This window comes from Trachypithecus francoisi, unplaced genomic scaffold (assembly GCF_009764315.1).
Source record: "Trachypithecus francoisi isolate TF-2019V2 unplaced genomic scaffold, Tfra_2.0 Lachesis_group21, whole genome shotgun sequence".
Lineage (NCBI taxonomy): Eukaryota > Metazoa > Chordata > Mammalia > Primates > Cercopithecidae > Trachypithecus > Trachypithecus francoisi.
In genome coordinates, this window is record NW_022681467.1 from 29,448,490 (window position 1) to 29,470,151 (window position 21,662).

At 45.0% G+C, this 21,662-nt stretch overlaps 1 protein-coding gene across 1 annotated transcript; it reads left to right on the top strand.

Moving 5' to 3' along the window:
• The first annotated feature begins 20,900 nt into the window (after window positions 1-20,900).
• Window positions 20,901-21,299, top strand: LOC117068277 (phosphatidylinositol N-acetylglucosaminyltransferase subunit P-like). The gene has a single exon (XM_033185360.1). It carries the CDS (start codon window positions 20,901-20,903, stop codon window positions 21,297-21,299), a length of 399 nt encoding a protein of 132 aa, XP_033041251.1.
• Window positions 21,300-21,662: the final 363 nt, after the last annotated feature.

Here is a 21,662-nt window from a genome sequence, read left to right on the forward strand (position 1 = left end):
TCCAGGAGTTTGAGACCAGCCTGGGCAGCATGACAAAACTCCGTCTCTATCAAAAATACAAGATTTAGCTGGGCATGGGGGTGCACGTCTCTAATCCTAGCTACTCAGGAGACTGAGGTGGGAGAATCGCTTGAACCCAGGAGTTGGAGGTTGCAGTGAGCAGAGATCGTACCATTGCACTCCAGCCTGGGCAACAGAGTGAGACTCTGTCTCAAAAAAAAAAAAAAAAAAGAAAAGAAAATGAAAATGAAAAAGAAAAGAAATCTTGGCATGACATGCAAATATTTTTCTATCCTATTAGATTCATTATTCTTTTTTTTTTTTTTGAGAGATGGAGTCTCACTTGCTCTGTTGTCCATATATATATGATCATGCCAGAATGAATGAGTCTCTCGAATGCTCCCAACACACACATTTTGGGTGACTCTTGGATCAGACCCAGGAATAGTTCAGAGTTCTGGGCTATCAATGGCCTGGCTTACCACTGACCCTTGAGTTTCACTCCTGGGTAGGGCCTATGCACTGGGTCTCACCCATTTGCATTCAGACTGTGATGCCACCTCTGGTCTGTGGCACCCATGGCTGCAGGGTGGCAACAGGCATCCTTACTCTGTGCACTCTCTGCTGCTGGGGCCCCACCCCTCTGTAGGCTTCAAGCCATGTGTCAAACAGTCCTCTGGTGAAGCTAGGACCACTCATTGTTCTGCAGCACCCATGGGCTCTTTCTGCCAATGCCCTTTCTTGCCTCTGATTGATATGACAAGTCCTGCTGTTCTGGGTTGGCCTTAAGCTGTGCTGGATTGGAACAAACATTCCTCACATGGATGGTACGGTTCTTGCTCTATTTGTGAGCCCCTCACCTATCCTCCCCACTGGTAGTGGTGTGTGGAAGGTAGGGGATGAGGTCAGCATTGAAACAGATCGCGTTTTAGGAATGCAGTGCTTGTGGCACAAAGAGTTGAAGAGAAGAGATGGTTGGGAAAAGCGCTGTTCTACATTTACATGGTGTGTTCGTCCTTTTGTGTTACGGTATACCTGAGACTGGGTAATGTATAAAGAAGAGAATTTTAATTGGCTCCTGGTTCTGCAGGCTGTACAGGAAGTGTGGTGCTGGGATCTGCTCCTGGGGTGGGCCTCAGGAAGCTTACAGTCCTGGTGGAAGGCAAAAGGAGCAGGTGCATCACGTGATGAGAGCGGAGTGAGAGACAGCTGGGGAGATGTACCAGGCTCTCTAAACAATCAGCTCTTGCATGAACCATCAGAGCCAGAACTCACTCATTACCATGGGGATGGCACCAAGCCATTCCTGAGGGACCCGTCTCCGTGATACAATCACCTCCCACCAGGCCCCACCTCCAATACTGGGAATTATGCTTCAACGTGAACTTTGGAGGGGACAAACATCCAAACCATATCACACTGTAAAATTCCAAATGGTAAATTTAATATGACCAGAAGACAAATGATCGTTCATATATTCTCCAGACTCTGGGGAAGGCTTCCCTTGTGGTCATCATCAATGAAGCACTGTCTTTGAGTCATTGGAAGCCCAGTACTCCCCAGTAGCACAACGGATGATGCAACCTAATGAGTAACCAGCATTCAATAAATGTTGTCAGGGAAATGCAGAGGCAAGAAGATCTCTATTGTTTCGATATAAACAGAGCCTGAGGAGCCTGGCATTGTGAGCAATAACAATGTTGCTGCTTTTTTCTTGTACTTTTTCCTTGTTGTGGGCCATATTACATTAGCCCAGGACTGCACATTTGACAGTAAAGAACAGGAGGAGATGGTGCCTAGATACTGCAAAGAATCTTTACATGCACTAAGTGAAAAATACTCAAATACCTAAGTACTTCTTCCATATTCACAACTCTCAATGTTCATCAATACCTCATCATTCCTCACACGGGCTCAATAATTTTGTAATACATTTTAAAATCAAATTGTTTATATAGGCAGGGCTTCCAAAAACATATTTTCCAGGGTCCTATGCACCTTAGGGACAGTCCTGTTTTCACTTTCAGATGCAATGTCTTCCAGAAGCTCACACGTGGGCCCCACATCCATTTATCCTCCTTCCAGTATCCATGCCCCCATTTTCCTCTGAAAAAAACACTCCCTACCCCATAGTCAGCCTGCATGGAATCTGATGAAGCAGAATTGACCAACTCTGGGGATAAAAGTCCTGACTTAGCCCTAAGCCAGTCAGCATATCTCATCCTCTGGTTCTAACACTTGGTTCAGGAATGGGCATATGACCCCATCAAAGTCAATGAGAGGCAATGAAACTTTTATTTGAGATTCTGGGAAAGGGACACTCTCTTTCCTGCTGTACCTGAAACCTAAGAGCACACAAGAGCTGGGTCTGTTCCTGCCATCTTTTTGTCACATGAGGCCTAGAACTCAAACAGCAGCTGAAGAAGCAAGTGGGGGCATGATAAGGGAGCTAGGATCTGGTGAGCTCATCTGTGTTCCTGATCAAGCTGCACCTGGAGCCAGGACACCCGTGGACCATAAGCCAATAACATCCCCTTATGTGGAAGCAGTTTTGGTTGGATTTCTTCTTATGGGCAACCAGATTAAATCAAATGGATTATCATGTCTGAGTGTAGATGCTTTTGTTGTCCATATATGAATGCCTTCTCAATTCTGATTTTTTTGGCTGTCTAACAGAATGATGTCCTGAAGTATGTATTAACCTCTGCCTGGTTTTTTCCCTTCCCCTTCCCCTTCCCCTTCCCTTCCCTTCCCTTCTTTCTTTCTTTTTTTGATGGAGTCTTGCTCTCTCATCCAGGCTGGAGTGCAGTGGCGTGATCTCGGCTCACTGCAACATCCGCCTCCCAGGTTCAAGCAATCCTCCTGCCTCAGCCTCCCAAGTAGCTGGGATTACAGGTGCCCGCCACCACGCCCAGCTAATTTTTTTTGTATTTTTAGTAGAGATGGGGTTTCACCACCATGTTGGCTGGGCTGGTTTCGAACTCCTGACCTCAGGTGATTTGCCCACGTTGGCCTCCCAAAGGGTTAGGATTACAGGCATGAGGCACTGCACCCGGCCCTGGTTCCTATTTCTGCCTTCTCCCTGCCCCACAACTGAGGCCTCTTGACATCTGCTGCAGACTCAGCCCTTTTCCAATTACCATGGAAAAATCCTGCCCTAAATTGGAGGAATCAATAATTCCAGCCCCAGTACAGACTCAGTTGAGACCTTCTCTCTCATTTCATAGCCTATCCAGCCTTTCCAATTTATAACTGTATTCCCCACTCACCAAACTCTAAGGTCTGAGTTCAAGTCATGGTATCTAAGATCTTAAAAATAGAATAATCAGAATGACGCACCTTGCCAGTTTGAAGGTACAAATATAGCCACCTTTATTTCAATTTTCCACTCATTCAAGTTCTCACATACTTTTATTAATGCAAGGTCCCAAAACACCCTCTTTAGGCATCCCCTGATCCCTGGATTTTCAAAGTCTAGGGGATAACTTGGGCTTAGGGCATCAGTATGGTTCCAATGCCACCTACAGAGTAGAACTAGTCTATCAGTCCACCACCAATAGTCATTTCTCCTCACTGCCACATGGTGTCGCTGTTGAAGGCTGATTTTGCATAGTCTCATGGTCGCTTGTCCATTGCCCCCAGATGTCCTTGCTGGGTTCCTGCACAAGTCACAGTAGTGCCCCCTCTTGGTCTTAGCATTTATTCCAAATTCAATCACATATTTGTTTTCCTGCTTATTGTCTGACTCCCCTATAGGATGTAAGTTCCATGGGTGCAGTTCCTGTGTATGCTTTATTCAGCACTACTGAATTTGTACCAGGATAGGTACTTTATAAATATTGCTGAAATCAATGAATGAATGAAGAAATGCATGCGTGCCTGCATGAATAAATGAAGTAAAGTGTCTGAAGCAATGGGGAGACAAGGCAGAGAAAGTGGTTTCCAGAGACAGAATCTCAGCCCACCTCTTGAGAGGGAGATGGCAATATTTGTTAAACAAATGCTTCTACTCCCCACTTCTTTGTCCATACGGTCACTAATCAATTACATCGTTCTTTCTTGCTGAGGTTGGAGACAGTTTCTAAATCCTCAGTACAGAAATCCAGCCATCTCTTGTAATGGATTGGAGGAGGCAGACAACAATGGAACCTTTTGTGGTAACAGGATGCAAGGGAAGGTTCTCACTGTGGCAGTTTTAACATATAGCGCCCAAATTCTTTGACATTCCTCTTATTTAATGGTGGGATACCTGACCCTTGCCCTTGAATCTGGGCTCTGCGAATGCTTGACCAATAGACAACGGCAGAAATGATGTTCTATCAGTTTCCAGGAACAGGCGTTAAGAACCTGGTGACTTCCTCTTTCTGTCTCTTTAAACATTCATCTTGAAACCTAGCTGCCATTCTGTGAGGAAGCCCAAGCTGCTTTGGGAAGAGGCCCACCTGAAAGAAAACAGCAGCCAGTGCCAGCTTGCCAGCCATGTGAGTGAGCCACCTTGGCAACGGAGCCTCCAGCTTCAGTAGAGACATCCCTGGTGACATTACATGAACAAAGATGACCTGTCCCCACTGAACCCTGCCCAGACTGCAGTCTCATGAGAAAATAAATGGTCTCTGTCTTATGCCACTAAGTTTAGAGTGTTTCGTTATGCAGCAGTAGTAACTGGGACACTCACCAAACTTCAGCCTCAACTCTCCTACCATGGCTCAGTCCTTCTGCCTCAGTTTCCCCAGCTACACATGCCAGGTCCCCTTATGGGCCTGTGGCATTGAGAGGAAGCTTACATCCTATCCCACCCATTGAATGGGATAGGAGCTTATTCTGCTCCCTATATTGCCAGTCGTGTAGGGGGATTGCATAGCCTGCGGCCACCACCCACTTGGTCTCTCCAGCAGCCCATGCTGAGAGCCTGAATATTTCATGATAGGCTGCAGCTTTTGAGCTTAGGAAGGAACTGCAGGTGTCATTTCGAGCTAGCTCTCATCCCTTTCATTTCCATGCCTGTATTTGTCAACACTTAGCAGAGGACTCGCCCTTGTGCGCTGTTTGGGAAGCTGTGTGCCATGTCCGATTCACTGCCCCCTGTCACTCCCTGTTACTCCTCACGGATGCAGACGCCCTAGACGCAGGGGGGCCATCTTCAGAGCCTCTGCTAAGTGGTTCTCAAACATGTTTAGATGCCATTTAGCCGCTTGGATGAGCCAGTGACTGCCTCATTAATCTGACAAACGTTGGAAACAACTTGCTTCCTTCCCTCTTTCTGACATCAGGCACCAGCAGCTTCCTCACCTCTGGGACACTTTGAATTTTAGGAGGCCAGTGGAGCCTGCCTTTGGAGGTAGACAGAGGTGAATTCAACTTCCAGGTTTATGATGTGAATCTCTCATGTTCTTGTGATCTTGGGCAGGAAATATCATCTCCTTGATCCTGGAGTTCTACATTTTTTAATGGGGATAATGCCAGCCTCAGAAAGCTGCTATGAGGAGTCAGTGAGACAAGGTGCACAACTCATAGCTTAGTGGGGCCTGTTAGCCCCTTGAGATCAGCACAACATGAGTTCAAATCTCCCACTTGCCCTTCTAAGCAAGTTAGTGCTTGTTAGGGCTCAGAATAGTGCCTGTTAGGAAGCACTAGAGAAGCCGGGCATAATGACTCACGCTTGTCATACCAGTACTTTGGGAGGTTTAGGCCGGAGGATCACTTAATCCTAGGAGGTCGAAGCTGCAGGGAGCTATGATTGTGCCACTGCACTCCAGCCTGGCAGACAGAGCAAGACCCTATCTCAAAAAGAAAAAAAAAAAAAGAAGGAAAGAAAGAAAGCACTAGAGAAAGTCCTATGAATTTTATGGATCACTTTTGTGTGTCTTCAACTCCAGGCTTCTGGAATGTTTGCCTTTGATCATAATTATTTTTCTTTTTTAGAGACAGGATCCCACTATGTTGCCTAGTCTGGTCGCGAACTCCTGGACTCAAGTGATTCTCCTGCCTCAGCCTCCCAAAGTGCTGGTAGGACAGGTGTGAGCCACCACACTTGGCCTGGAATGTCTGTCTTGAGTGGTAAAAAGTGTGGATTCTAGACCCAGTAATTTAATAAATACTATTTATGTGATCTTGGGCAAGTGAACCTCTCTGGGCTGCAGTTTCCTCATCTATAAAGTGGAAATGATAGTAAACCTACTTTTTTTTTTTTTCGAGACAGGGTCCAGTTCTGTCACCCAGGCTGTAATGCAGCGACACAATGACCATGGCTCACTGCAGCTTTGACTTCCCATGCTCAAGTGATCCTTCCACCTCAGCCTCCCAAGTAGCTGGGACTACAGGTGTGCACCACCACTCCTGGATAATTTTCTTTCTTCTTCTTCTTTTTCTTCTGGACATATAGGATCTTGCTATGTTGCTAGGGCTGGTCTTGAACTCCTGGGCTCAAGCAATCCTCCCTCTTCAGCCTCCCAAAGTGCTGAGATTACAGACATGAGCTACTATGCCTGGCTAGTAACACTTACTTCTTAAGGCTGTGATACAGATTAAATAAGTCACTGAGTGTGAAGTACCCAGCACAGACATAGCACTATATAAAAGTTATCCTGCGTAATGTTGATCCAGATGTGAAATTCCATCCCTTCCTTAATTCCCACAAACTCTAATTCAAAAACTTTTTTTGTGTGTGTGAGTATATTAGAGCTTACAGAAACCTTTGGGTTTGTGCAATGGGTAAAGGAGGGATTTACTGCTTGTTTCACACACTGCTTCAAGTCGAAATGTAGACATGACCATTCATAAACTCCAGCCATGCCTCCATCTGTGGCAGCCCCTCACCATGTCACCCCATGTGGTCCCCACCCTCTCACCTTCTCAATGGTTCCTTGCTTCTCCCTCCCTCTACCTCCATCTCTTCTCCTCAACTCTCCACCCTGGATCATTCTTATCATCCCATCCAAATTCTTCTCCCTTGAGTATGCCAAGCAATTCTGCTCTCCCCAACCCTTACTTTCTGCACAAGCACGTGCAACACCCACCCCCACCTCCCATGTGCTCAGCAGAACACAATGACTGATATGATTTGGCTTTGTTTTCCCACCCAAATCTCATGTTGAATTATGATCTTCAGTGTTGGAGGTGGGGCCTTGTGGGAGGTGACTGGATCATGGTGGGGGGGGGTGACTGTTGTTCTTGGGATAGTAAGTGAGTTCTCATGAGATCTGGTTGTTTGAATGTGTGTGGCACTGCCAGGCGTGGTGGCTCATGTCTGTAATCCCAGCACGTTGGGAGGCTGAGGCAGGTGGATCACAAGGTCAAGAGATCAAGACCAGCCTGGTCAACATGGTGAAACCCTGTCTCTACTAAAAATACAAAAATTAGTTGGGCGTGGTGGCACATGCCTATAGTCCCAGCTACTTAGGAGACTGAGGCAGGAGAATCGCTTGAACCCAGGAGGCAGAGCTTGCAGTGAGCCAAGATTGCACCACTGAACTCCAGCCTGGTGACAGATTCCATCTCAAAAAGAAAAAAAAAAAGTAAAAGAAAAAGAAGGGTGTGGCACCTCCCCCTTTGCTCTCTCTCTCTCCTGTCACCATGTGAAGAAGGTGCTTGATTCCCCTTCACTCTTCTGCCATGATTGTAAGTTCCTGAGGCCTCCCCAGTCATGCTTCCTGTACAGCTTGCAGAACTGTGTCAATTAAGCCACTTTTCCTCATAAATGACCCAGTCTCAGGTATGTCTTTATAGCAGTGTGAGAATGGACTAATAGAAAGAAAGACCTTCCATTTAAACTGGCCCTACCCTCCTTGGAAGGCAGTTTGAGTTATAAAAAGAAATAAGGTTGGGCACAGCGGCTCACGCCTATAATCCCAGCACTTTGGCCAGGCTGAGGTGGGATTGCTTGAGTCTAGAAGTTCAAGACTAGCCTGGGCAACACAGTGAGACCCTGCTTCTACAAAAAAATTAAAACATTAGCTGGGTACAGTGGAGTATACCTGTAGCCCCAGTTACATGGGAGGCTGAGGCAGGAAGATTGCTTGAGCCAAGGAAGTCAAGGCTGCAGTGAGCTAAGATCACACCACTGTACTCCAGCCTGGGTGACAGAGCAAGACCCTGTCTCAAAAAATACATGTAACCTCTTGTTATAGGCATGTAAAGACTATCATAGATAGAGTATAAATTACACAGGTTCAACTACTAGCTAAAATATACATGTATTATATTACATTTACCCCTTTACCTTCTCACCCCCTTCCTCACTAGACCTCAGCTCTCACTGTTCCAGGGAAAGGGAGCCATGGCAGAATGGGGAGAGAAACCAAGGAAGTTAATTTCCAAATATCCAGGTCCTGCTGATTAAAAGGCAGTTCACACAGAATCTTAGGATAATTTTGACAATCAGTAATTTTCGCTTTACAGTGTTGAAGTTAGGACATAACTCCCACATGAGATGGGCATCTACAGCTCAAAAAGTGTTGATGGTCTTCTTAGCAAAAAGAAAATTAGGCTTTTTTTTTTTTTTTTTTTTCAGACGGAGTCTCGCTCTGTTGCCCAGGCTGGAGTGCAGTGGCCGGATCTCAGCTCACTGCAAGCTCCGCCTCCCGGGTTTACACCATTCTCTCGCCTCAGCCTCCCGAGTAGCTGGGACTACAGGCGCCCGCCACCATGCCCACCTAGTTTTTTGTATTTTTTTTTTTTTAGTAGAGACGGGGTTTCACTGTGTTAGCCAGGATGGTCTCGATCTCCTGACCTCGTGATCCGCCCGTCTCGGCCTCCCAAAGTGCTGGGATTACAGGCTTGAGCCACCGCTCCCGGCCGAAAATTAGGCTTCTAACAGAGCAAGAGAGTAAAAGTGAACATGAAATCTTTGCACAGTTATTTGAAAGAGAAAATTCTGATTTTGGCAACGAGATCTACCATGCTTATGTGGATACTTGTTTCAGCTACAAACATAGGGAAATGTTCAATAAAAGTCTCGAAACAGAGCTGGGGTCTCACTCTGTTGCCCACATTAGAGTGCAGTGGCAGGATCATAGCTCATTGCAACCTCCAACTCCTGGGCTAAAGGGATCCTCCTGCCTCAGCTTCCCAAGTACCTGGGACTACAGGCGCATGACACCAACCCCGCCTAATATTTTTAAATTTTTTTGTAGCGATGGAGTCTTGCCATGTTGCCCAGGTTGGTCTCAAACTCCTGGGCTCAAGTGATCCTCCCGCCTTGGCCTCCCAAAGTGCTGGGATTACAGGCATGAGATGCCATGCTGGGTCTAAAACACATATTTTTAATACAGAGCTGAGTTGAGAAGGAGGAAAGGGAAATCTCTAAGAGCCTGAAAATAGGAGTGATCTTCAAGCAAGAACAGTAAACTCTCAGCTGCTGTTGTGGCAGCTCCCAGGGCACATCCTTGGACTTTAGGGACAAAGGACAAGGGTTTTAATACCCATGCAGGTCAGGAGATGTGGCCCTGGGGCTCCGTGAAACAGTGATTGGGAACGAAGACCCATTCAAATCCAAGCTGGAGCCTGGAAGGACTCTTTCCCGTGAAATGGGGACCAGAAGTTCTCCAGCCCAGGCCCGGGCCTAACAGGCTGAGGACAGAGCAGATGACAAGGTCAGGAATCCAGACACACGGGCAGAGCACAAGACCATTTATCACAGTGTAGGCACAAGATTGGGGCAAATTTGATGATGAGTCTCAGAGCACAAGATTGAATAATAAGAATGAGAATAACAATGGCCATTTATTGTGCACTCACTGTGTGTCACACGCTAAGTATGTCACTGAATTCTCCTGAAGTAGTTGCTACTACTGACATTGTCACTGCGAAGCTGACCTTGTAGATTTGGACCATGTCAGGATGGGAAAGTGGTGGTCTACTGGCTCCAGCCTGGCAGGGAGCTTTAGTAGAAGAATTAAGAGGATACTTTTTCAACCCGGTGGCTTTTAAACTGTGCCTCGTGGAAGGTCAGGGGCTGCCTTAGGTAGCAAAGGGAAGGTCTTCTATTTGAGGCATTGTTCCACCCCCTCTTCAACTGAAGCGGTTTCACTTATATCTGTTTTATTATTTATTTATTTATTTATTTATTTATTTATTTATTCTTTTTTTTTTTTTTGAGCCGGAGTCTTACTCTGTCACCCAGGCTAGAGTGCAGTGGCGCAATCTCAGCTCACTGCAACTTCCACCTCCTGGGTTCAAGCGATTCTCCTGCCTCAGCCTCCTGATTAGCTGGGATTACAGGCACACACCACCATGCCTGGCTAATTTTTACACTTTTAGTAGAGACGGGGTCTCATCATGTTGGCCAGGCTGGTCTCGAACTCCTGACCTCAAGTGATCTGCCCACCTTGGCCTGCCAAAATGCTGGAATTACAGGCATGAGCCACCACGCCCGGCCTCTACCTGTTGTATATATTGTGCTTTTCTCTCATGAGATCTGCTTCACTAAGAGGGTTTTGTAGCTAATAAGAATCATCATCATAAATAACATAACATACCATAAAAGTGACAATCAGACGTGGTGTCTATTGCTGTGCACAGCCTGTCCCTGTCCCTTCCAGCACCTCACAATGCTACATTGTCAGCTCTTGTTTGGCGGCCACTGGACACAGGTTGAGCAGGGACTTTGTTCTCCCAGATTTCCCCAGCATCTGGCCCAGAAGAGATCCTCCACAACTGTGGAAGAGGAAATTACATTGGATTTCCACGCGCCCCAGGCTGACCCAGGAGTCTAAAGGGTATAGACTTGGAACAGGGTTCTGTCCACGGGACATGGGCTGCCCTCCAATCCCTGGGCACCCCACACATAACTAAGAAGAATAAGGGTCTGTTTCCTGCTCATTATATTCACCTAAAAGATAAACAGGCTCTGCTTCTGGAAGCCCCTTAATTGCGGCTTTATAAAGAGGTCCCACATGCGAAAAAGGGGGGAAATTAATTGGTCTTCCAGGGAACAGCTGAATGAGGTCTAGTAATTGAATTTCACAATGGATGCCTCCCTCTGGGTGGCCTGCATGTGATCTGGGATGGATATTTGAAGTTTTCCTCATGTAAATGGCTTGGGCTCCTCAAGGTTTATATTTTTTGGTAGGCATTACTCATTCACACTTCTATCTTGGACAAGATGAAGAGGAATTTGTACCATCTTACAAATTCCAAAATGATGGAAGGGAAAGAAGAAGGGGGCAGGGGCCTCTCCTCATCTTGAGATGCAACTTGCTAGATCCTTTGCAAAGGTTGGGGAAGCGCCAATTCAGAGAATAAATTATTACTCAAATGCTGGCTACCCCAGAATGAAGGTGCAGGCCCAGCTGGTAGGTACTAGTGCTTGGGAGCTTGGCTCCAAAATGAGTTCTGATAAGTGAGATCCAGAGAGGCAAGAAACACACCAAGTCGTGATGATAATTAATACCTTAAACAGGTAGCTTTATACTGAGATGCCCCCTGAAGACGTAACTAGCACCATGACCCAAATGGTTACTTAAGTCTCTAATGGGTAAACACTTAACTTGTGTGTTTTCTGTCTCAATAAAATAGTTACTAGTAAATCACTGTCCTTGGGCTGGACGTGCAAGGTAACCCCCAACCACTGCCACTACCAGGATAGGCATCAGACCTTTGAGGTTTTTAAAATCCAAGTCAGCGCTGAAAATATAGAATATATTTCTAGAATATATCATATAGATGGAAATATAGTACGAGCCATAAATGCAAGTTACATGTGTAATTTTAAATTTTCCAGTAGCCATATTTAAAAAGTACCAAAAAGATGATATTAACTTCATAATAGGCTGGGCACAGTGGCTCATGCTTATAATCCTAGCACTTTGGGAGGCCAAGGTGGGTGGATCTCTTGAGCCCAGGAGTTCAAGACCGGCTTGGGCAACACAATGAGGCCGTATCTCTACAAAACACACACATACACACACACACACGCACGCACAAATTAGCTGGGTATGGTGGTGCATGCCTGTAGTTCCAGCTACTCTGGAGGCTGAGGTAGGAAGATACCTGAGCCCAGGGGGTTGAGGCTGCAGTGAGATGTGACAGAGCCACTGCACTCCGGCCTGAGTGACAGAGTGAGGCCCCATCACAAAACAAAAACAAAAACTTAATAATATATTTTATTTAACCCAATATATCAAAAATATCGTTTCAACATGTCATCAGTATAAACATTATTGAGATGTAAACAAATGTAAAATGCGATGTATGTAATGTAAAAGAATTTACATTATTTGAAAATTTTTTGTTTATATTATTTACATGATTTCTTATTATTTGAGGGCTATAAGAGAAGGATCTGTTTCAGGCCTCTGGAATACACTAATTCTTTTTTTTTTTTTTTTTTTTTTTTTTTTTGTATTTTTGTAGTAGAGACGGGGTTTCACCGTGTTAGCCAGGATGGTCTGGATCTCCTGACCTCGTGATTCGCCCGTCTCGGCCTCCCAAAGTGCTGGGATTACAGGCTTGAGCCACCGCGCCCGGCCAAGGAATACACTAATTCTTATACTAAATACATTATTTCTTATACTAAGTCTTTGAAATCCAGTGTGCATTTTTTTAAGAGATCAGATCTCACTCTGTTGCCCAGGCTAGAATGCAGTGGAGTCATCAGCTCACTGCAACCTTGAACTCCTTGGCTCGAGTGATCCTCGCATCTCAGCCTTCTGAGCAGTCCAGCATGTATTTTAACTTACAGCACATCTCCATTCACATGAGCCACATTTTGAATGCTCGATAGCCATGTGTGGCTAGTGCTACAAATTGGAGCATGCAGGTAGAGTCCTTCCTACAGACAGTGAAGCCAAAGAAACAGAATAAACCCTTTGTGATTCAAGGGCCACAAAGGAAACTGAAGAGAGTTCTAGGTGAAGAAAGCCAACTGAGGTGGGCGCAGTGGCTCATGTCTGTAATCCCAGCACTTTGGAAGGCTGAGGCGGGTGGATCACCTGAGGTCAGGAGTTCGAGACCAACCTGGCCAACATGGCAAAACCCGTCTCTACTAAAGATACAAAAATTAGCTGGGCGTGGTGGCGCACACCTGTAGTCCCAGCTACTCAGGAGGCGGAGGCACTAGAATTCCTTGAACGCAGGAAGCAGAGGTTGCAGTGAGTGGAGATCGAGCCACTGCATTCCAGCCTGGATGACAGAGTGAGACCCTATCTCAAAGAAGAGATGTAATCTACCACAATAGTGCCAAGATAACTCAATAAAGGAAGGAATTTTAGTTTAAACAAATGACACTAGGACAATTGAATATCCACACGTAACGTAAAGTTGGATTCCTATTTGCACCCTAAAAATTAACTCAAAAAGAATCAAACACTTAAATGTAAGAGCTAAAACTATAAAACTCTTAGAAGGAAAAGATGTGAAAATCAGCCGGGTGTGGTGGCTCACACCTGTAATCCCAGTACTTTGGAAGGCCAAGGAGGATGGATCACGAGGGCAGGAGTTCGAGACCAGTCTAGCCAACGTGGTGAAACCCCGTCTCTACTAAAAATACGAAAACTAGCCTGGTGTGGTGGTGCGCGCCTGTAATTCCAGCTACTAGGGAGGCCGAGGCAGGAGAATCACTTGAACTTGGGAGGCAGAAGTTGCAGTGAGCCAAGATCATGCCATTGCACTCCAGCCTAGGCAACAGAGTGAGACTCAGTCTCAAAAAAAAAAAAAAAAAAAGACGTGAAAATCTTTGTGACTTTGGATTAGGCAATGGTTTCTTTGACATGACATCAAAAGCACAAATGAACCAAAAAACAGATAAAATGGACTTTACCAAAATTTAAAACCTTTGTGCTACAATAGGGAAAAGATAACCCACAGAATGGAAGAAAATATTTCCAAATCATATACCCTTTTTTTTTTTTTTTAAAGAGACAGTGTCTCACTTTGTAACCCAGGTTGCAGGGCAGTGGAATGATCATAGCTCATTGCAGCCTTGACCTTCTAAGCTCAAGAGATCCTCCCACCTCAACCTCCCAAGTAGTTGGGACTATAGGCTTACACCACCATGCCTGGCTAATTTTTTAATACATGTTTTGGTAGAGGTTGGGGTTTCTCACTATGTTGCCCAGGCCGGTCTTGAACTCCTGGCCTCAAGTGATCCTCCTGTCTCAGTCTCCTAAAGTGCTGGGATTGTGGTCATGAGCCACTACCGTGCCTGGCCTCCAAATCATGTATCTGGCAAGAGTCTAGTATCTAGAATATATAAAGATCTCTTACAACTCAACAATAAAAAGACAAATAACCCAATTTTTAAATAGGCAAATGATTTGAATAGGCATTGGCTATAAAAATTACCAAGAAGGCCTGGTGTGGTAGTTCACACCTACTAATCCCAGCACTTTGGGAGGCCAAGGCAGGCGGATCACCTGAGATCAGGAGTTCAAGTCCAGCCTGGCCAACATGGCGAAACCCCATCTCTACTAAAAATACAAAGATTATCTGGACTTGGTGGCACACACCTTTAGTCCCAGCTACTTGGCAGGCAGAGGCAAGAGAATCGCTTGAACCCCGGAAGTAGAGGTTGCAGTGAGTGAGATGGTGCCACTGCACTCCAGTCTGGGCGACAGAGCAAGACTCCATCTCAAGAAAAGAAAAGAAAAGAAAAGAAAAGAAAAAAAATAGTCAAGAAGTACATGAAAAGATTCTTAATATCATTAGTCATTAGGGAAATGCAAATTAAAACAAAACAGAAAAAATCAACTAACAACAACATTGGGGAGGATGTGGAGAAACTGGGACCCACATACATTGCTGATGGGAAGGTAAAATGGTATAGCCACTTTAGAAAACAGCGTGTTAATTCCTCAAAAGGTTAAACATGTTCATAGTAAAACTCATACACCAATGTTTATGGCAACATGATTCATAATAGCCAAAAAGTGAAAACAACCCAAATGTCCACCAACTGATGAATGCATAAACAAAACGTTGTATATGCCAGACACGGTGGCTCACACCTGTAATCCCAGCACTTTGGGAGGCTGAGACAGGTGGATTACTTGAGTCCAGGAGTTGGAGTCCAGCCTGGGCAACACAGGGTGACATCCTCCCCTTCCCCTGTCTCTACAAAGAACACAAAACTTACCTGGGCATGTTGGTGCGCGCCTGTAGTCCCAGCTACCTGGGAAGCTGAGGTGGAAAGAACACTTGAGCCCAGGAGGCAGAGGTTGCAGTGAGCCAAGATCGCCCCACTGCACTCCAGCCTGGGCGGAAGAGTGAGACCCTGTCTTAAAAAAAAAAAAACAATTCTGAGAGGCCAGGCGCGGTAGCTCACGCCTGTAATCCTAGCACTCTGGGAGGCCGAGGCAGGCGGGTCACTTGAGGTCAGAAGTTCCAGACCATCCTGGCCAACATGGTGAAATCCCGTCTCTACTAAAAATACAAAAATTAGCTGGACGTGGTGGTGCACACCTGTAATCCCAGCTACCGGGGAGGCAGATACAGGAGAATCATTTGAATCTGGGAAGCAGAGGTTGCAGTGAGTTGAGATCGTGCCACTGCACTCCAGCCTGGGTGACAGAGCGATAATCCATATCAAAAATAAATAAACAAACAAACAAATCAATAAATAATAGTGATGGTTACACAATCTTATGAATATACTAAAGCCACTCAATTGTACAATCTAAAGTGGTGAATTTTATGGTATATAGATTATATCTCAATGAAAATACATGCATGCAAAAAATCCATGAGACTTCATTAGAAAACAGAGAAAAATTTAAAAATGTAAAAAAATATATAAATAACAAAAATTGGGATGTAAAAAGAGAGGAGGTGAGAGTACTAGTGCCATCATTTTCAAAATGGGGAGACAGACAAAACTAAAACACATGGTTTAAAATAAAAACATAGTGACCACAACTGTAATGTATTTGTAATCTCTCCTTTATAAATTGAGGGATATTTCAAAAAGTTATCTCTTGAAGTACAGAAACATTTGTTTGACTTTCAACAATTCTTTTAGTTTCTCTCCAGTTCTTTTTTTGCCTAGTAAATTATAATAAAATGTAATGCTTCTTAATTAAAAATTGAACCTATAATATAATCTCCTTTTAATAAAATATTTCTATCTCATCCTCCTAATTTTAAATTGGCACAAAGAGATGTTTCAAATAACGCACATCTCTTGTAATTTCTAGACCACAAAATATGATTTTTTTCTACTATCACCTTTACCCTTTCCTTTATTGTTTGAATTCTTCATAACAATGTTGTATCAGTTCCCTGAAACAATAGAGTTCAGGTTCTAAATGACTGGAAGAAAACATGCCAAGACAGGCCATGGTGAAATATAGATTATTTTTTTCTTCACATTATTTTGTATTTTTAAAATTGCTACCTCCACCATCCCCAGAGAAAACTGACCCAACCTTTAGGCTGGAAATAGGGAAAAAATAATTGTGGTTTTCATAAGGGAAAGATATCTAAATAGCTTTGGCACAAAACTTCCTGGGCATCTGTACTCCAGAAGAGAATGGTTGATAGGGTACAAGAGCTGTGCCTTGCACCTAGTGTTAAACATGGCCCCAGAGCAGTGGCAGAACTCTGTCAAAGGACCACAGTGGTCCATGCTGGGACCTGGAAATAGGGACACATTGCTGCAGCCTAGACCAGCAGTACTCAAGGAGGTAGGAGGGTCATCATGTGACAGCAGCTTCTACTGGATGGGAAGTGACTCGGCAGCAATAGCACTCCTGGACTCTCCAACGTTGCTCCCATGGCTTTAGGATTTAATTTAAAGAAATGAAAGAGGGCCGGATGAGGTGGCTCATGCCTGCGATCCTAACACTTTGGGAGGCTGAGGTGGGCAGATTGCCTGAGCTGGGGAGTTCGAGACCATCCTGGGCAACATGGTGAAATCCTGCCTGTACTAAAAATACAAAAAATTAGCTGGGAGTGGTGGTGCCCACCTGTAGTCCCAGCTATCCTGAGAGTCGGAGGCACGAGAATCACTTGAACCTCAGGAGGCAGAGGTTGCAGTGAGCTGAGATTGCGCCACTACACCCTGGCCTGGGCTGGAGAGAGAGGGAGCCTCTGTCTCCAAAAATAAATAAATAAATAAATAAATAAATAATAAAATACGGCTGAGCTCAGTGGCTCACGCCTGTAATCCTAGCACTTTGGGAGGCCAAGGTGGGTGGATCACCTGAGGTCAAGAGTTTGAGACCAGCTTGGCCAACATGGTAAAACCCCGTCTCTACTAAAAAAAACAAAAAAAAAAAGGCTGGCCTTGGTGGCATGGGCCTGTAATCCCAACTACTTGGAAGGCTGAGGCAGGAGAATTGCTTGAACCCAAAAGGCAGAGGTTGCAGTGAGCTGAGATCACGCCACTGCGCTCCAGCCTGGGTGACAGAGTGAGACTCCACCTCAAAATAAATAAATTAATTAAATAAATAAATAAATAAATAAAACAATCTATAGCAGTTGCTATCTACAACTGTTCCATATACAAACTTACAAGTTGCAAGTCCCCTGTAATGTCTGTTATTTTATTGAATCCTTTTAAATCAGTCCTATGGGGGAAGGCAAGAATTAGAATCAGTATTTTATGGGTGAGAAAACTGAGGTTCAACAGAGTTCAGTGACTTGTTCAAGATGACACAGCTAGGCCAGGTGTGGTGGCTCACGCCTGTAACCTCAGCACTTTGGGAGGTCGAGGCTGGTGGAACACTTGAGGTTAGGAGTTCAAGACCATTCAAGACCAGCCTTGACAACATGATGAAAACCCATCTCTACTAAAAATATAAAAAATTAGCTGAGTGTGATGGCACACGCCTGTAGTCCCAGCTACTTGAGAGGCTGAGGCATGAGAATCGCTTGAACCCGGGAGGCAGAGGTTGCAGTGAGCAGAGATCGTGCCACTGCACTCCAGCCTGTGCCACAGAGTGAGACTGCATCTCAAAAAGAGATCACACAGCTAGTTTGAGACTCAAAGTCAGCTTTGTCTAGGCTAGATGGTGCCTAGCACAGGAATCTAAGGGAAGCAGGGCTACATTTAGAGTTTTTGGAGAGAACATGTAGCCAAAGGGACAGTAGGTGAGTGTGAATTAGGCACCCAAAGCGAGCTCGGGTCCCGAGTTGAGACCCGGGGGAATCAGTGAGCCCTCTTAGTGTGGGTCTTTTCTTCATTCTTATCAGAAGCTCCTCTGCTCAGATCTGCCTCTTTTATCAACTAATACTCACAGCTCTCTCATTTCCAGACACTTTCCTTTAATTGTGTGTGGGATCATATATAGTATCAGGGAAAACTATCCATCACAAGCCTGATTATAGACACTGGGAAATTAGCAAAGAGAGAAGAGGTTCTGTTTTGTTTTGTTTACCATTTGTTTAACATATGTGATCTGCCTACCCGTGGTGTCAGTGCCTGTAACAATTATACATGTAACCCAGATGTTCCCCAGGGTCTCTCACCATAGGCAAGCTCAGTAAGATGGACTCAGATTCCATTTCCATGGCCTATATGTCCACAGAGCTCTTCCCAAGAGTCTGGAGACCCTAGGGGACTCACATGCTTGGTAACATTGCCTCTGGGGTCCTGATTCTGGCATGAATCTCTATGACCCAGATGTGAAACTCAGCCACACACTCAGACAAATAACCAAAAGCATTCATGGGTATAATTGGATTTTTTCTCAGTTGGTAAAAATCGTAAATACAGAAAAAACAGAGAGCTGTCTAATAAATACCCATGCCCTCCAACTCTTTGAATTTAATGCTATTATTTTACAAGATCGGCTTTTGATTTTTTTAATCTAATGGGGTTAAAAGTGACATATTTTACGTACGTCTTCCTTCCTGAAGAATCCACCATAGGGAATTTGGTGTCTGTCTTTCCTAATCTTGTTTTTATACTTTTACTCATAAAATGTATCCATAAATGTTTGTCTTATATGCTTTTATAATGCTATTATATACCATTTTCTCCAAGTGTCTTTTTTATGCAATAATGTGTGGGTTTTGTTTGTTTGCTTTTGAGACAGTCTCGCTCTATTGCCTCAGCCTCCCAAGTAGCTGGGATTAGAGGCGTGTGCCTCCACGCCCCCACTAATTTTTTGTATTTTTAGTAGAAACGAGGTTTCACCATGTTGCCCAGGTTGGTCTTGAGCTCCTGAGCTCAGGCAATCTGCCCTCCTCAGCCTCCCAAAGTGCTGGGATTACAGGTGTGAGCCACCGTGCCCGGCCTGGTTCCTGTTTTTGTAAGGAGATTGGAATGAGATGCAAATAAACAGAGAAGAGATTATATCTAAGAAATACAAACAAGTCTCTCTGCCGCCCTCACTACATGGACATAGACCCACCAAGCAATTCCACCTGCTGCTTCAATTCGTATTATTCCCAGTCATTTACCTTCTGGCTGGCAACCTTCTCCTCCTTACCTACTTTTAATGCTCCTACCTCCATTCTGTTCTCTCTACCTTCTTCGCAGGGGCAAAAAATAAATTCCTCCCATTTTCTCATGGAAAGCTCTTAATCATGTCTTCTGTTACTAGGGGCCTGGTGCTCCTGCCTCCAGTTTGTGGTTCCTCAAACACAGTTCCTTCTTGTATCAGGTAAGGATTGCAACGTAGCAAGCCCACCCCAAAACTTAACTGTCTTAAAACAATACTACTTATTAGCTCATGAATCTCTGGGTCAGCAGTTTCGGCTGGGCTCAGCTAGGTATTATTTCTGGTTCATTCAGGCACTGTGGTTAGCCAGGTGACTCTGCTTCAGGGATTGGTTGACTGTCAGTTGGAACAACAGCAGTGACTTGACCACTCGTCTCTCCTACTCCTGCAGGCTAGCCAGGGCCTGTTCTCACAGTAGCAGCAGGACTCCAAGAGTGACAGAAGCAGCATGCAAGGCTTCTGGAGGTTTAGGCTCAGAACTGGCACAATGTCACCTCTGCCTCATTCTATTGACCAGAGAGAGTCACAGGCCAGCTTAGATTCAAGATGTCAAAAAATAAACTCCATCTCTTGATTGGAGAAGCTGCAAAGTCACATTCTAAGGGGCCCGGAAACAAGGAGGATGGGAGGACTATGGGTTGGATTCTCTGGGAAGCCGACTCTGAGATGGAGTTTAACATGCAGGAAGTTACTCAGGGAGCACTCTTGGGATCAACACCGGGCAAAGAGCAGAGAAGAAAGCAGGATGGAGCAGAGGGAGAAACTGAAGTGCAATGTCAGAGCAAAGGCTTCCACTGATCTCATGGAGACCTCTGAAACTGGAATAGGTCTTCCAAGTTGTCCTGAGTAGAGGTAAGGGGACCAGGCCTCTAAGCTCCCAAGCTGATCAATCATTTATGCAGACTGCCCTGAAAAGGCAGCAGCCAAGGAAATTCCCAAAGAGGGCTTAGAGCCAAGGATCATCTGCCAACACTTCTCCCAGTAGCTGGTGGAATAAATCCTTCATTCCTCAGTCGGGGAGGAGGGGTGCCTGTGCCGAACATCACAGTCCACACGACTGCTACCTCTCCCTAAGAATGCTAATGCTTATGATAAAACGCTTGTCACTTGCTATATATGTATACATTAAATATTTATAATCACTTACTAAATGCGTCGCCTAACTTGTACAGATTTTAGAAGATCACAATGCTAAATGTCACTCCTTTGAACTTAGTCGCCATAGTTTCATTGCTCATTTATCTAGGTCATCCACTCGAAACTTTAAGGGATGAGGAGAAACAGCTTCTCCCATCAGAAACCTAGGCGAGAGGCGCTCGCTGGCTCCCACCCAGGGGGAGGGTCATCGTGCGCCTGTGCCTGAGTGGGAGGAGCCTTCACACCTAGGCCTTTCCCTCAATTTTTCTTCTTTCCCCTTCCCCGACCCCACCCCCACTCCCACTCCCGCTCCCGCTCTGGGGCTTCCTGGTCCGCGCTTGTGCAGGGAACCCAGCGCTGAGACTGTCTAAAGCCCCAGGAAAAATGGTGGAAAATTCACTGCTGCCAGGAAGAGCGATTTATGACTTTGTGCTTCTCTTAAGCTCCCAATTTGGCTTCATACTTTACCTCGTGTGGGCTTTTATTCCTGAATCTTGGCTAAACTCCTTAGGTTTAACCTATTGGCCTCAAAAACATTGGACAGTTGCATTACCTCTCCACCTCCTTATTACTATAGTAATTGGCTATGTGCTCTTGTTTAGGATTAACATGATGAGTACCCCTTCACTCAACTCCATTTGTACAATCACAGACAACTATGCTAAAAATCAACAGCCGAAGAAATACCAAGAGGTGGCCATTCCAGCATTAAGAGTTATTTCTACTAGTGAAGTAAACCAAATGTTATTTCTTGCAGCCAAAGACCTTTACACCAAAAACTGAAATGTATGTGGCCATGCTAATGAGAGGTGAAGCTGGCTGGGCTTCTGGGTCTGGTGGGGACCTGCAGAATTTTCTGTCTAGCTAAAGGATTGTAAACACACCAATCAGCACTCTGTGTCTAGCTAAAGGTTTGAAAATGCGCCAATCAGCTCTCTGTAAAAACAGACCAATCAGCACTCTGTAAAATGGACCAATCAGTGCTCTGTAAAATGGACCAATCAGCAGGATGTGGACGGGGCCAAATAAGGGAATAAAAGCTGGCCACGGAAGCCGGAAGTGGAAACGCCCTGGGGTCGCATTCCCACGCTGTGGAAGTTTAGTTCTGTCGCCCTTCACAATAAATCTTACTGCTGCTCACTGTTT